Genomic DNA, 13555 nt, shown 5'->3' on the forward strand with positions numbered 1-13555 from the left:
ACAGCAGTTTGAGGCTGCATTGTGGAAACGTTAGAGGATGTATTGCTCTAAGTGTCAAATCCTTCATTCTGTTCGAAGTCAAAACAGACAGTCAAAGTTTGTTTGCCAAAGGATAATGGTAATATACTGCATGGTTGGGTTAGCAAGGCTTCCTGTAAGTTTCTCAGATGGCTCAGAGGCTATTCTCCCTGTGAGATGAGATCCCTAAGTCTCATTTATACCGTTTTTTAAATGTCCTGTGCATACATGCTTCATGGCTGAGATATGGCTGTGAAAGCCGGCACTCAGGGGAGAGGAGGCAGCATTAATACTGCAGAGGTTTTCCTCTGTGTAAATGAAAAGACTGAGGGTCTGAGTGTGAACGCATGCTAAAGGTCAAGGTTCCCTCTGCACTGACGGAAAACAGGCAACGGGAAGTGTCAGGATATTATTTACACTGTAAAGGGGTTGCTGTGAATTTAACAGTAAATTACAGGCAGCAAAGAAGCATGTAAGTTACTGTATTTCATATTGTACACACCACATACCGGTTAAATTGGTACAGCACTCTTACTAATGGGTGGAACAAATATAGCCTCTTAGAAGGCACGCCTCAAAATATTTTAATGAGCCAGAAACAACAATACCATGCATCTAGTAGTGGTTAAAATGTTTTTCGCCCTCCAAAAAATACGGTACAGGGATGGATGACAGTACCATTCAAAATACAGCAATTCTTTCCCCTCCTACATCATTTTCTCACAATGCACCATAATTTACAATATGCTGCAGTAAAAGGTTTCATGGTATTTTCCTGTTGATATTATCCCCAAATTACCATACAACTTAGTTTTCCTTTACAGTGTAGCTTAGACTACTATTTAGCTAAGATCAATGTGTAGAAATTAAAAATTGGATAATGTGCAAAACAGCTAGGGTTAGATTAACATTGTATTTTTGTAAATAACAGCTGGTGCACGATATCTAAGGAAGTCTCAAGGTTTTGCTTGCCTGAGGTAGAGTATCTCATGATAAGCTGTAGACCACACTATCTACCTAGAGAGTTTGTATCTGTATTTTTCGTAGCTGTCTACATACCACCACAGACTGATGCTGGCACTAAGACCGCACTCAATGAGCTGTATTCTGCCATAAGCAAACAGGAAAACGCTCACCCAGAGGCGGCTCTCCTAGTGGCCGGGGACTTTAATGCAGGGAAACTTAAATCTGTCTTACCAAATTTCTATCAGCATGTTAAAAGTGCAACCAGAGGGGAAAAAAACTCTGGACCATCTTTACTCCACAAACAGAGACGCATACAAAGCTCTCCCTCGCCCTCCATTTGGCAAATCTGACCATAATTCTATCCTCCTGATTCCTGCTTACAAGCAAAAATTAAAGCAGGAAGCACCAGTAACTCGATCAATAAAAAAGTGATGAAGCAGATGCCAAGCTACAGGACTGTTTTGCTAGCACAGACTGGAGTATGTTCCGGGATTCCTCCGATGGCATTGAGGAGTACACCACATCAGTCATTGGCTTCATCAATAAGTGCATCGATGACGTTGAACCCCACAGTGACCGTACGTACATACCCCAACCAGAAGCCATGGATTACAGGCAACATTCTGTAATCCACTGAGCTAAAGGCTAGATCTGCAACGCTGATCCTCAACAGAGGGGCCCCTCAGGGGTGCGTGCTCAGTCCCCTCCTGTACTCCCTGTTCACTCATGACTGCACGGCCAGGCACTACTCCAACACCATCATTAAGTTTGCCAATGACACAACAGCGGTAGGCCTGATCGCCGAAAATGACGAGACAACCTATAGGGAGGAGGTCAGAGACCTGGCTGTGTGGTGCCAGGACAACAATCTCTCCCTCAAATGGATCAAGACAAAGGAGATGATTGTGGCCTACAGGAAAAAGAGGACCGAGCACACCCCATTTCTCATCGACTGGGCTGTAGTGGAGCAGGTTGAGAGCTTCAAGTTCCTTGGTGTCCACATCACCAATAAACTAACATGGTCTAAGCACACCAAGACAATTGTGAAGAGGGCACGACAAAACCTATTCCCCCTCAGGAGACTGAAAAGATTTGGCATGGGTCCTCAGATCCTCAAAAGGTTCTACAGCTGCACCATTGAGAGCATCCTGACTGGTTGCATCACTGCCTGGTATGGCAACTGCTCGTCCTCCGACTGCAAGGCACTACAGAGGGTAGTGCGTATGGCCCAGTACATCACTGGGGCAAAGCTTCCTGCCATCCAGGACCTTATAACAGGCGGTGTCAGAGGAAGGCCCTAAATATTGTCAAAGACTCCAGCTACCCTAGTCATAAACTGTTCTCTCTGCTTCTGCACGGCAAGTGGTACCGGAGCACCAAGTCTAGGTTCAAGACGCTTCTAAACAGCTTCTACCCCCAAGCCATAAGACTCTTGAACATTTAATTAAATGGCTACCCAGACTATTTGCATTTGCCCTCCCCCCTCTTTTACACCGCTGCTACTCTCTGTTGTTATTATCTATGCATAGTCACTTTAATAACTCTACCTACATGTACATATTATCTCAATTACCTCGATTAACCGGTGCCCCTGCACATTGACTCTGTACCTGTACCCCCCCTTGTATATAGTCTCGCTATTGTTATTTTACTGCTGCTCTTTAATTACTTGTTCCTTTTATTTCTTATTCTTATTCGATTATGTTTCTTTTTTAATATTTTTTTTTTAACTGCATTGTTGGTTAAGGGCTCGTAAGTATGCATTTCACTGTAAGGTTGTATTTGGCGCATGTGACTAATAAAATTTGATTTGGTTTTGATTTTGATTTGAGATTGATCTAATAGCTTTGTGACTCTATATAAATTACTATACATGATCTGTTATCAATAATAAAATTAAGCAAATGTAAAGTGAAGAAAAAGCAGCGACTGGAACAAGCTGTACCAAACACTCAAACTGGACAGTTTTACAGTTTTACAGTCTCTAATTCAAAGACTCAATCATGGACACTCTTACTTACAGTTGTGGCTGCTTTGCGTGATGTATTGTTGTCTCTACCTTCTTGCCTTTTGTGCTGTTGTCTGTGCCCAATAATGTTTGTACCCTGTTTTGTGCTGCTACTGTACCATGTTGTGCTGCTAACATGTTGTTGTCATGTTGTGTTGCTACCATGCTGTGTTGTCATGTGTTGCTGCCATGCTATGTTGTTGTCTTAGGTCTCTCTTCATGTAGTGTTGTGTTGTCTCTCTTGTCGTGATGTGTGTTTTGTTCTATATTTTTATTTTATTTATTTTTAATCCCAGCCCCTGTTCCCGCAGGCGGCCTTTTGCCTTTTGGTAGGCCGTCATTGTAAATAAGAATTTGTTCTTAACTGACTTAAATAAAAGGTTAAATTAATAAAACATTGATTGAACATTGATTTATGAAATGTCTTTACTGGGTCACTGTTTAGGAATATAAACATATCATCTCATGGATTAATGATATTTGCTTATCAAGAATATAACAAGGGCTGTCTCTTACGTGATAGAAAGCATGTGCCCCGCTCTAGCCAAAACATCAGATTTAGAATGGTTTTGTTCAATGTTAATTTGCTCGAAATCTATTTTCCCACCATCCCACCAATTAATAAAAATTAAGTCTAGAGCAGGCTGATGGACTGAGCTAGGATTGGCTGAAGATTTCAAAGCAGCAGGTTTTCAATGAATCTGTTTAAGCCTGAAAATGTGCATTTTAATGTCCTTTGGTAACCACCAATGAACTTCGTCTCATCTCGGAATTAGTAGAGACAAACTGTTAAGTTCAACCATCATATATGATTGATTGCTGTGTATACAGTTCGATACCAGTAAATAATTTTACCTGAGATGAAACCTCTGGTCCTTTGGAGTTTGATATGTGCTCAGTCACTAGACAGACAATCAGACATATGTCATTTGACCAAAGGCTGCTGAGCACCTAATCCTTCTTTCATGTAATGACTTTTTCTTCTGTCTTCTCCACAGCTCAGGTGTCACAGCAATAGCGTCACAGGCTGAGGTTGGGTGAATAAACATGCACATGGACTGGATGAGACAAGCCAGCACTGGAATCAGAACGTGTGAAAAACAAACTGCTCAAAAAAAGAGAAAGAAGCAAAGTCCCTAAGTACATGTTGGTCCTCAGGTGGGACCACATGGATCATGTAAGCCCTAGCAGCCTCTGCCGATAAGAAGGGGTGATATCAAAACATGGAGGTGCTGCTCTGTGTCTGTACCCTCTGTCATCTATTGCTAGGCAAACCTTGATATCAACATGGGGTCAGACAACCCTTAAACTATGTATATATTTATAAGAACTGACTTCTGTCAGCATGCAAATGGAGCATAGATGAGAGAACCTTTTGAGACAGAGAATCGGGCACTGACACGATTGAAGTATGTAGGCTATATGACCTATGATTCAGGACCTTCGAAGCAAAGACACAGGCAGTATGGAAGTGCAGACCACCTCTCTGGTTCAGGTATATGTCAACGGTACAGAGCAACTAAACACCTCATACGACTACAACGTCACGGACGCGTCTGAGAACCCAGACACCTATCAGTTCTACACCATCGGCCTCTTCCTCTCCTGCCTCTACACCATCCTCCTCTTTCCCATCGGCTTCATTGGGAATATACTCATCCTGGTGGTCAACCTCAACCACAGGGAGAAGATGACCATCCCGGACCTCTACTTTATCAACCTGGCGGTCGCAGACCTCATCCTGGTGGCAGACTCCCTCATCGAGGTCTTCAACCTCAATGAGAAGTACTATGAGTACGCTGTTCTGTGTACCTTCATGTCCTTATTCCTGCAGGTCAACATGTACAGCAGCATCTTTTTCCTGACATGGATGAGCTTTGACCGCTACGTGGCTCTGGCCAGCTCCATGAGCAGCAGTCCTCTGAGGACCATGCAGCACGCCAAGCTCAGCTGCAGCCTCATCTGGATGGCCTCCATCCTGGCTACGTTGCTCCCCTTCACCATTGTCCAGACCCAGCACCGCGGTGAGGTGCACTTCTGCTTCGCCAATGTCTTTGAGATCCAGTGGTTAGAGGTGACCATCGGCTTCCTGGTGCCCTTCTCCGTCATCGGCCTGTGCTACTCGCTGATCGTGCGTATCTTGATGCGGGCGCAGAAGCACCGGGGCCTGTGGCCTCGCAGACAGAAGGCCCTGAGGATGATCGGGGTGGTGGTGCTGGTGTTCTTCATCTGCTGGCTGCCTGAGAACATCTTCATCAGCATCCAGCTGCTGCATGGCACGGACGACCCGGCCCAGCGCAGCACCTTCAGCGGCCACCTGTGGCACGACTACCCGCTGACGGGCCACATCGTCAACCTGGCCGCCTTCTCCAACAGCTGCCTCAACCCCATCATCTACAGCTTCCTGGGGGAGACCTTCAGGGACAAGCTAAGACTCTTCATCAAGCAGAAGGCCAGCTGGTCCGTGCTCTACCGCTTCTGCCACCACACCCTAGATTTACACATACCTGTGAGGAGTGAGGTGTCGGAGGTGTAACGCTGCAGGATCAGCAACATGTTTGAATGAAAGGTTAGGATGTAACAGAAGTCCAGGGGGGAGGAAGAGCTATGTGCTGCTGTGTCTACTCAGCAGGATCCTGGGAATTGTCTTCATGACACCCTCAAAGGCTTCCAGAATTCAGCTTCTTATAAGGGGTAGAGATACCATGGAGGAAAAGCTAGAAACTGACCATGAGGCTGCCATTTTGTCCCTTGTAAGTGCGGGTGGAGAATGCACTGTGTATCTACATGTCATTAGATATAAATAATGAGATCTGGGTATTAAATACACATTTGGAAAATGGAGAAGGAAAATTGATGAAAATACCAGGTTTGGTGTTCTTTCAATGTCTTCTCTTCGCTTATCAAAAGACAAAGTCATTATTCTAATGTAACAAAACTATACCTGTCATGAAACCGCAACAATCTACTCAGAGAAATGGCGGTGAGGGAACAAATTAAAACAGACACATCAAAGGGACCAGTGACTTGCTTCTCCTTGACCCCAGTGTGGTCATTGTAACACTGTATACTGCTCAGAACTGTTTGGGTAACCCATAAGACTGCTAGACAAACCTGTTGTCAGCTCGTTTTTTTATGTACTGACAATGGCACTGTATTGTAAGTAGATGTCCTTTTCTTTGTTTGCCTGTGCAAGCAATTGTCCACTAACACCACTTTTATTTAAATAAATACATTTTTTAGGAAGCTGTTGAGAAGCTCTTTGCTGACTAAGTACTGACAACCTTAAGTGTATTACAAAAAGTGGAAGTAAAAGACATGATATGCCTTCCACAAATCTAAACAAATAATTTTTCTACATATGAAAACAAATTGTAGGTGGTGACCTACAGTACATGCACGCAGACGTCAGAAAAAAGCTTATTTACCTTTGATTTTCTCCTATTTTTACAGAATTCATTTGAAATGTTTTAAACAAAAATATTATTCAAATCAAGGTAGATCGCAAAGGAAACATGAATGTTCATTTTCCTCAAGCATACACAAAGAGTTGTGTGTCAGTGCCCTCAGTATTTGGAGAACACTAAATATATCTAGTCAAGACCGATACTCATTCTAAAGACAGATATTATCCACAGTATTATGACCCTAGTTGTCAACTCCTGTTTGCCTGAGGCAGAAACAAGGAGGCAGGTGTTGTTCGGAGCGGAGGAGATGGGATTATATGTAAACACATTACTCAGTGAAGACGATGGAGGCGCTGCTATCATCTCTTGTGTTTACTCTCAGTCTCCAACAGTTTCAGTCATTCTAAAACTACAGTGAGCAGGGACAGATTGATTTACCAAATGCTTGTTTATTTACCAAATACTATTTTGGGTAAGGGGTGAGGGTAAGGGTAAACATCCTTTTAAACATCCTTTTCTGCCTTGCTAATCTGTCTGTGAAATAAGGCTAAATAAAGACCAGAACTTTTAGTTCTTGTTACAGTTGAGAGTATGTACAGTAGGCTACTTACTGTAAGGAGTCGCACCTGCTCCTATTTTGCTAGAAAAATCTCCTCAATTACAGGAAGCCGGCAAAAGGACTGCTCCCCTCATCTATTGTTCTCATTCACTATAAACACAAAAATTCTGCGGAAATACACCAATCTCTGTAAATTTATGCCATGACTCTGTTAACCCTTATTGAACTCTAAGACCATTGCCTCAGTCATTACTGTGCATGATATCCTTACTGTGCATTACGGTGCATTCTGAGAAAAGTATCCCTTTCCCATGAATGTAAAAGGAACCGATAGAAACACAAACAAATACAATGGATTCCAGTAATTGCAGTTCCCAGCAGTTAGGTTTTTGTGCTATTTGTTTGTGCTTGTGAATTGATCCTAGGTTACTCAAGCTGTAATTCATTCTATCTCTAATTTGAATCTGGGGAAATGATGGATTAGTGCGTGTGTCAGATATCGTTTGACTAATAGGCCTACTTACTGAAACCACAACAGAAGAGGCATGGTATTTTTTATAGACATCATAAAATATCTTGTAAAATCTGCCAACAAGCCCTTTTATGTGCGCCTGAATTCCCACGCGTGAACCACCCAAAACAAGCAAACTAATTTCAATCAAGATATCAATAATAGCATAGTCTGGGTGTTACTTCTGTGGCATTTCCTTTCCACCAACATATACACATCAATAACCTCGAGACTTCAGATGTCGACGTTTGGAACCAGTTCAGCTGATCATTGGAATATGTGTTTAGTAGTAGAGTAGTGTGAGGGTTCGTGGAGAAATAACTTTGATTCGTAGTTTAGCACTAACAAAACACACTCACAGTGTGTAACTGCCATTGCTAGTCTGAGGCAATTTGAGGCTATGTCCTTCAGGATTATGCAACAGGCGGGCCACTCAAACAGGATGGCAGTGGCACATTTGGGTGCCACCACTGTGTAACATTTATGGCCTAACCCATGTGCGTTGTTGAAAAATACAATAGCACATTGATTTTATTTTAGAGTGCCTGGCTAAAAAAAGGCCAGGGCATCAAAAGCTGGGTTCCTAGTTGGAAGTAGATAGGCTATCATGATCAACTTGTTTCTTACCTTGTAATAAATACTAACAATACACACTATCAAATGAGCAATAAGGAATAGTAATTAACAAACGATTCCTAATAACTACAAGGCAACTAAATACTGGCTACTAAGCAACACAAGAGGAGTGGAAAAACCATTGGACAGTGCTATAAACTTGTTAATTGAGGCTCCAAATCATCTGACATAAATCCAGTTTACAGCCTCTGTGTATATCATTGTCACCCAGAGCAAGTGCAATAAACAGTTAATGCATCAGGTTGAATCTAACATGGCTAAAAGTGATCTGTCTTTTTATTACTATCTCATATTACTGTGAATTGCACCCTCTATCCTAAACAACATTTTGGGATTAATATTCTCAAAGCTATAAACCAAAAACTACTTCGGTATCATTCCAGAGAGCAAATAGGTTCCCATTGAAAAATGGTTTCAAGGATGATACAGGGCACGCCTGCATCGAGCATGTACTGTAGTCAGATCCTGTGGTTTAATGATTGTTTCTGTGGGTGTTGCTGAGACAACCTCCCTGTGGGTCTGTTACAGTAATGCCAGTGAGAGTTCAGTAAGTTACATTGTGTGTGAATGGGAAAGTGTGCTGCTGGGCTGGATGGTTGTTAGGGCTCCATGGCCAGCCTGTGGCTGTGGTAAGGCTGGGCTGTATTTGTGGACGGAGCTGTGCTGCGGGAGATGGCGGCTTGGCGTAGTCTGGGAAAAGCATGAGCCCAAACCACAAACTGTTTTTCCAGCTGTGATAATCCAGGCAGCCTGGGAAATCAGCTCAGAGCATTGTTTGAATAATTGTTTGTAGGGGGTCTTTCGTGAAAACGTCAAACTTGTTGTGGTACATGATACAAAGATCTGTCCTTTTCACACAAAACACGTCATATCCTTTCAGAGTGTACCTCAACTCTTTTAGGTGAAATAGCATGTTAAATTGCTTGTGCATGAGAACATACAGCAGATACTCTCTGTGTACACTTGTGAACCATATATAGCAGAATGTTCAAAAATACTAGAACGGGGCTGGGTATGTCTGCCTATACAATGTTTGGATGAGATTCAGAAATAAAATAAAGATCCCTGTGAGAATGACCTGAGGATGCGACTATCAAGGAAGAGGACAGAAGGGACGAAGACAGGAAGATGGGTGAGTGATAACGCAAGGATGACTGACAAGTTCATTAATATACAGAAGCGGCGGCCAGACGGACAGAACCAAAAGCACCCCAGGTCACCCACCACCTGGGGTGAGGCAGAGCAGGACCCGTCCGGCACACGTGGGGTGTACACAGACACACACACACACACACACACACACACAGACTGTGAGAAGAGTTTGACAGGGGACTGTGTGCGCAGCTGTCTGTTGAGTAGGGATCAGAGTTGGATGTGACTGACGTCATAGAAAGCAGAAATGGTGTGACTTTTTCCTTTGATTTTATCTACAGCATTTTTTCTCTTTGAATGAGGTTTGCTTAGACCCTTGAGCATGCTTGGGCAGTATAACTTGACTTTTAAAGATGACCAGAGTAATACACCCTGACATTCTATTGCAAATTGAAGAAAGGGGAAACACATGCACCACAGCCAGTGTTGGGAAACTACTCCGAAAATACAGTTTACCAAGCTACTAATTACATCACACTGTAAGAAGTTAAGCTACACTAAAGCAACCTGAAGAAAAATATATTTTACTAAACTAAAGATACTTTGAAAACTTAAATTACAACCTGAACTACATAGAGTTCACTACTCCCCAACACTGACCAGTCCAAGGAGTGAGAGAAGGCTGCTGCCATGTCAAAGTAATTAAGACTGGATAGGGCTCATGCATAATTGTATGGCAATGCACGCTGTGGCGCTAGGTAGATGAATAATGGATCTGACTCATAATTGCATTTGTAAATTAAAATTATTCACAGAAAACCGAGAGGTGAAAAAGAAAGATTGCGTTCTGGGTAATAGGAGGGGCGAAGGATGATTTTTGCACGTATGCTGAGATACACAAGCGTGCATTCAAGCAAATGATTGGCTGATTTTGAGACAAGTTAAATTTAGACAGAAAGCATACATAAAATGAAGAGGGCGCGTGGTGACAAAGTTGAATGTAGTCGATCTGAAGCTGAGTGAAAGCTGAATGTGTTTTGATCCCTCCTCCCCCTTGTCTGGCAGCACCCCTGCTCTACGTATAGATTTGACCTGCTACAACAACTGCACACACACCAATACTTGCACACACACACACACACAGGGGATATAGTAAATATGGTTATGGCTATGTCCGAGGTAGATCAGAAGAGTATGTACTGTATGCAGCCACTGATAAGTGAGAAGTGTTGAGCAGGGTGGATATGGGCTTCATCTCCATCTTCAGTTCTATTTGTCTTTATCATGCAACGTGATGAATCCCTGGATAAAACACAGTCAGATAATACTACTCTGCCCTCTAGTGGCATACTAACCAAGCACTACTCACTCACTCACTCAAACATGCATGGCATGCATGCACACATACGCACGCACACACACCACACACACACATGCACACCACAATCGATAGAACATCCTGTGTCACTTTACTTGGGCTAAGAAAATACACTTTATGTCACTGTCAAGAAGCGTTATGACCATCCTAATTATATAATCCAGCAGTGGTGAAAAAAGTACTCAATTGTCATACTTGAGTAAAATTTAAGATACGTTAATAAAACATTACTCAAGTAAAAGTCCCCCAGTAAAATACTTGAGTAAAAGTAAAAAAAAATAGTATAGTGGTGGAAAAAGTACAACATTGTCATACTTGAGTAAAAGTTCAAAGTAAAAGTAAATGCTATACTTGAAAATCCTCATATTAAGCAAACCAGACGGCACGATTTTCTCTTCTTTTTTCCCGGACAGACAGAGGCACATTCCAACACTCAGACATAATTTACAATCGCAGTATTTGTGTTTAATGAGTCCGCCAGATCAGAAGCAGAAGGTATGACAAAGCATTATATTGATATGCGTGAATTGGTGTCACGCCTTGACCCTAGAGAGACGTTTTATTTCTCTATTTGGTTAGGTCAGGGTGTGATGTGGGGTGGGCATTCTATGTGTGGTTTTCTAGGTTTCTGTATTTCTATGTTTTGGCCGGGTATGGTTCTCAATCAGGGACAGCTGTCTATCGTTGTCTCTGATTGAGAATCATACTTAGGCAGCCTTTTTCCCACATAATGTGTGAGTAATTATTATTTTCCGTGTGTGTTTGTGTGCACCTCGGTTGCGTCACGTTCATTGCTGTTAACCTGTTTGTTTTTGTTTGTTAAGGTTTCACTCCTATTAAAAGATGTGGAACGACATGTTTGAGGATAGCGAGCGTGACAGAATTGCCCACCACAAGAAGACCAAGCAGCGTGTGCCAACCTGGAGAAAGAGTTGGACCAGGGAGGAGAGAATGGCAGAGGACAAGACCCGGTCACGGAAGCCCGAGAGGCAGCTCCCAAAAACATTTTGGGGGGGGGGCACACGGGGAGATTGGTAAAGTCGGAGTTTAGACCTGAGCCAACTCCCCGTGCTTACCGTGGGGAGCATGTGACTGGTCAGGCACCGTGTTATTGGGTGATGCGCACGGTGTCTCGAGTGAGCATTCATAGGCCGGTGTGCTCTGTGCCAGCGTCCCGCATTTGCCGGGTGGAAGTGGGCATCCAGCCAGAACGGGTTGTGCCAGCTCTGCGCTCGAGACCTCCTGTGCGCCTCCACGGCCCAGTGTATCCGGTGCCTCCGCAAAGAACCAAGCTTCCTGTATGTCTCCCCAGCCTGGTGACCCCTGTGGCAGCTCCACGTACCAGACTGCCCATACGTCTCCTCACTCCAGTGATGATCCATGGCACGAAGCCTCCAGTGATGATCCATGGCAAGAAGCCTCCAGTGATGATCCATGGCACGAAGCCTCCAGTGATGATCCATGGCACGAAGCCTCCAGTGATGATCCATGGCACGAAGCCTCCAGTGAGGATCCATGGCACGACGCCTCCAGTGAGGATCCATGGCACAAAGCCTCCAATGATGATCCATGGCAAGATGCCTCCAGTGATGATCCATGGCACGAAGCCTCCAGTGATGATCCATGGCACGAAGCCTCCAGTGATGATCCATGGCACGAAGCCTCCAGTGATGATCCATGGCAAGAAGCCTCCAGTGATGATCCATGGCACGAAGCCTCCAGTGATGATCCATGGCACGAAGCCTCCAGTGATGATCCATGGCAAGACGCCTCCAGTGAGGATCCATGGCACGAAGCCTCCAATGATGATCCATGGCATGAAGCCTCCAGTGATGATCCATGGCAAGATGCCTCCAGTGATGATCCATGGCAAGATGCCTCCAGTGATGATCCATGGCAGGAAGCCTCCAGTGATGATCCATGGCAAGAAGCCTCCAGTGACGATCCATGGCACGAAGCCTCCAGTGACGATCCATGGCAAGAAGCCTCCAGTGATGATCCATGGCAAGAAGCCTCCAGTGATGATCCATGGCACGAAGCCTCCAGTGAGGAGTCATGGCACGAAGCCTCCAACGACGGACACCAGTCCGGAGCCTCCAGCGACGTTCTCCAGTCCAGAGCCTCCAGCGACGGTCTCCAGTCCAGAGCCTCCAGTGACGGTCTCCAGTCCGGAGTCTCCAGCGACGGTCTCCAGTCCGGAGTCTCCAGCGACGGTCTTCAGTCCGGAGCCCGCAGGGAGGGTGCCCAGTCCGGGGCCCGCGACGAGGATCCCCAGTCCGGGGTCGGCGGCGAGGGTCCCCGCACCAGATATGGAGCAGGGTCTGCGTCCCACACCGGAGCCGCCACCGATGTAGATGCCCACCCGGACCCTCCCCTATAGGTTCAGGTTTGCGGCCGGGAGTCCGCACCTTTGGGGGTGGGTACTGTCACGCCCTGACCTTAGAGAGCCATTTTATTTCTCTATTTGGTTAGGTCAGGGTGTGATGTGGGGTGGGCATTCTAGGTTTTGTTTTCTAGGTTTCTGTATTTCTATGTTTTGGCCGGGTATGGTTCTCAATCAGGTACAGCTGTCTATCGTTGTCTCTGATTGAGAATCATACTTAGGCAGCCTTTTTTCCCACCTAATGTGTGAGTAATTATTATTTTCCGTGTGTGTTTGTGTGCACCTTGGTTGCGTCACGTTCATTGCTGTTTACCTGTTTGTTTTTGTTAAGGTTTCACTCCTATTAAAAGATGTGGAACGACATGCACTCTGCGCCTTGGTTGATTTATGACAGGGAGTTTGAGGATAGCGAGCGTGACAATTGGACCATAACTCTCTCCTGCTAAGCATTCAAAATGTAACGAGTAGTTTTGGGTGTCAGAGAAAATGTATGGAGTAAAAAGTACATATTCTCTTTCGGAATGTAGTGTATTAAAAGTAAAAGTTGTCAAAAATATAAATAGTACAGATACCACAAAAAACGACTTACGTAGTACT

General features: G+C 44.3%; 1 protein-coding gene across 1 annotated transcript; it reads left to right on the top strand.

Moving 5' to 3' along the window:
• The first annotated feature begins 4421 nt into the window (after nucleotides 1–4421).
• On the top strand, nucleotides 4422–5528 carry LOC120033892 (G-protein coupled estrogen receptor 1-like). The gene has a single exon (XM_038980262.1). It carries the CDS (start codon nucleotides 4422–4424, stop codon nucleotides 5526–5528), a length of 1107 nt encoding a protein of 368 aa, XP_038836190.1.
• The last annotated feature ends 8027 nt before the right edge of the window (nucleotides 5529–13555 follow it).

Source organism: Salvelinus namaycush, chromosome 41, assembly GCF_016432855.1.
Source record: "Salvelinus namaycush isolate Seneca chromosome 41, SaNama_1.0, whole genome shotgun sequence".
NCBI classification, from domain to species: domain Eukaryota; kingdom Metazoa; phylum Chordata; class Actinopteri; order Salmoniformes; family Salmonidae; genus Salvelinus; species Salvelinus namaycush.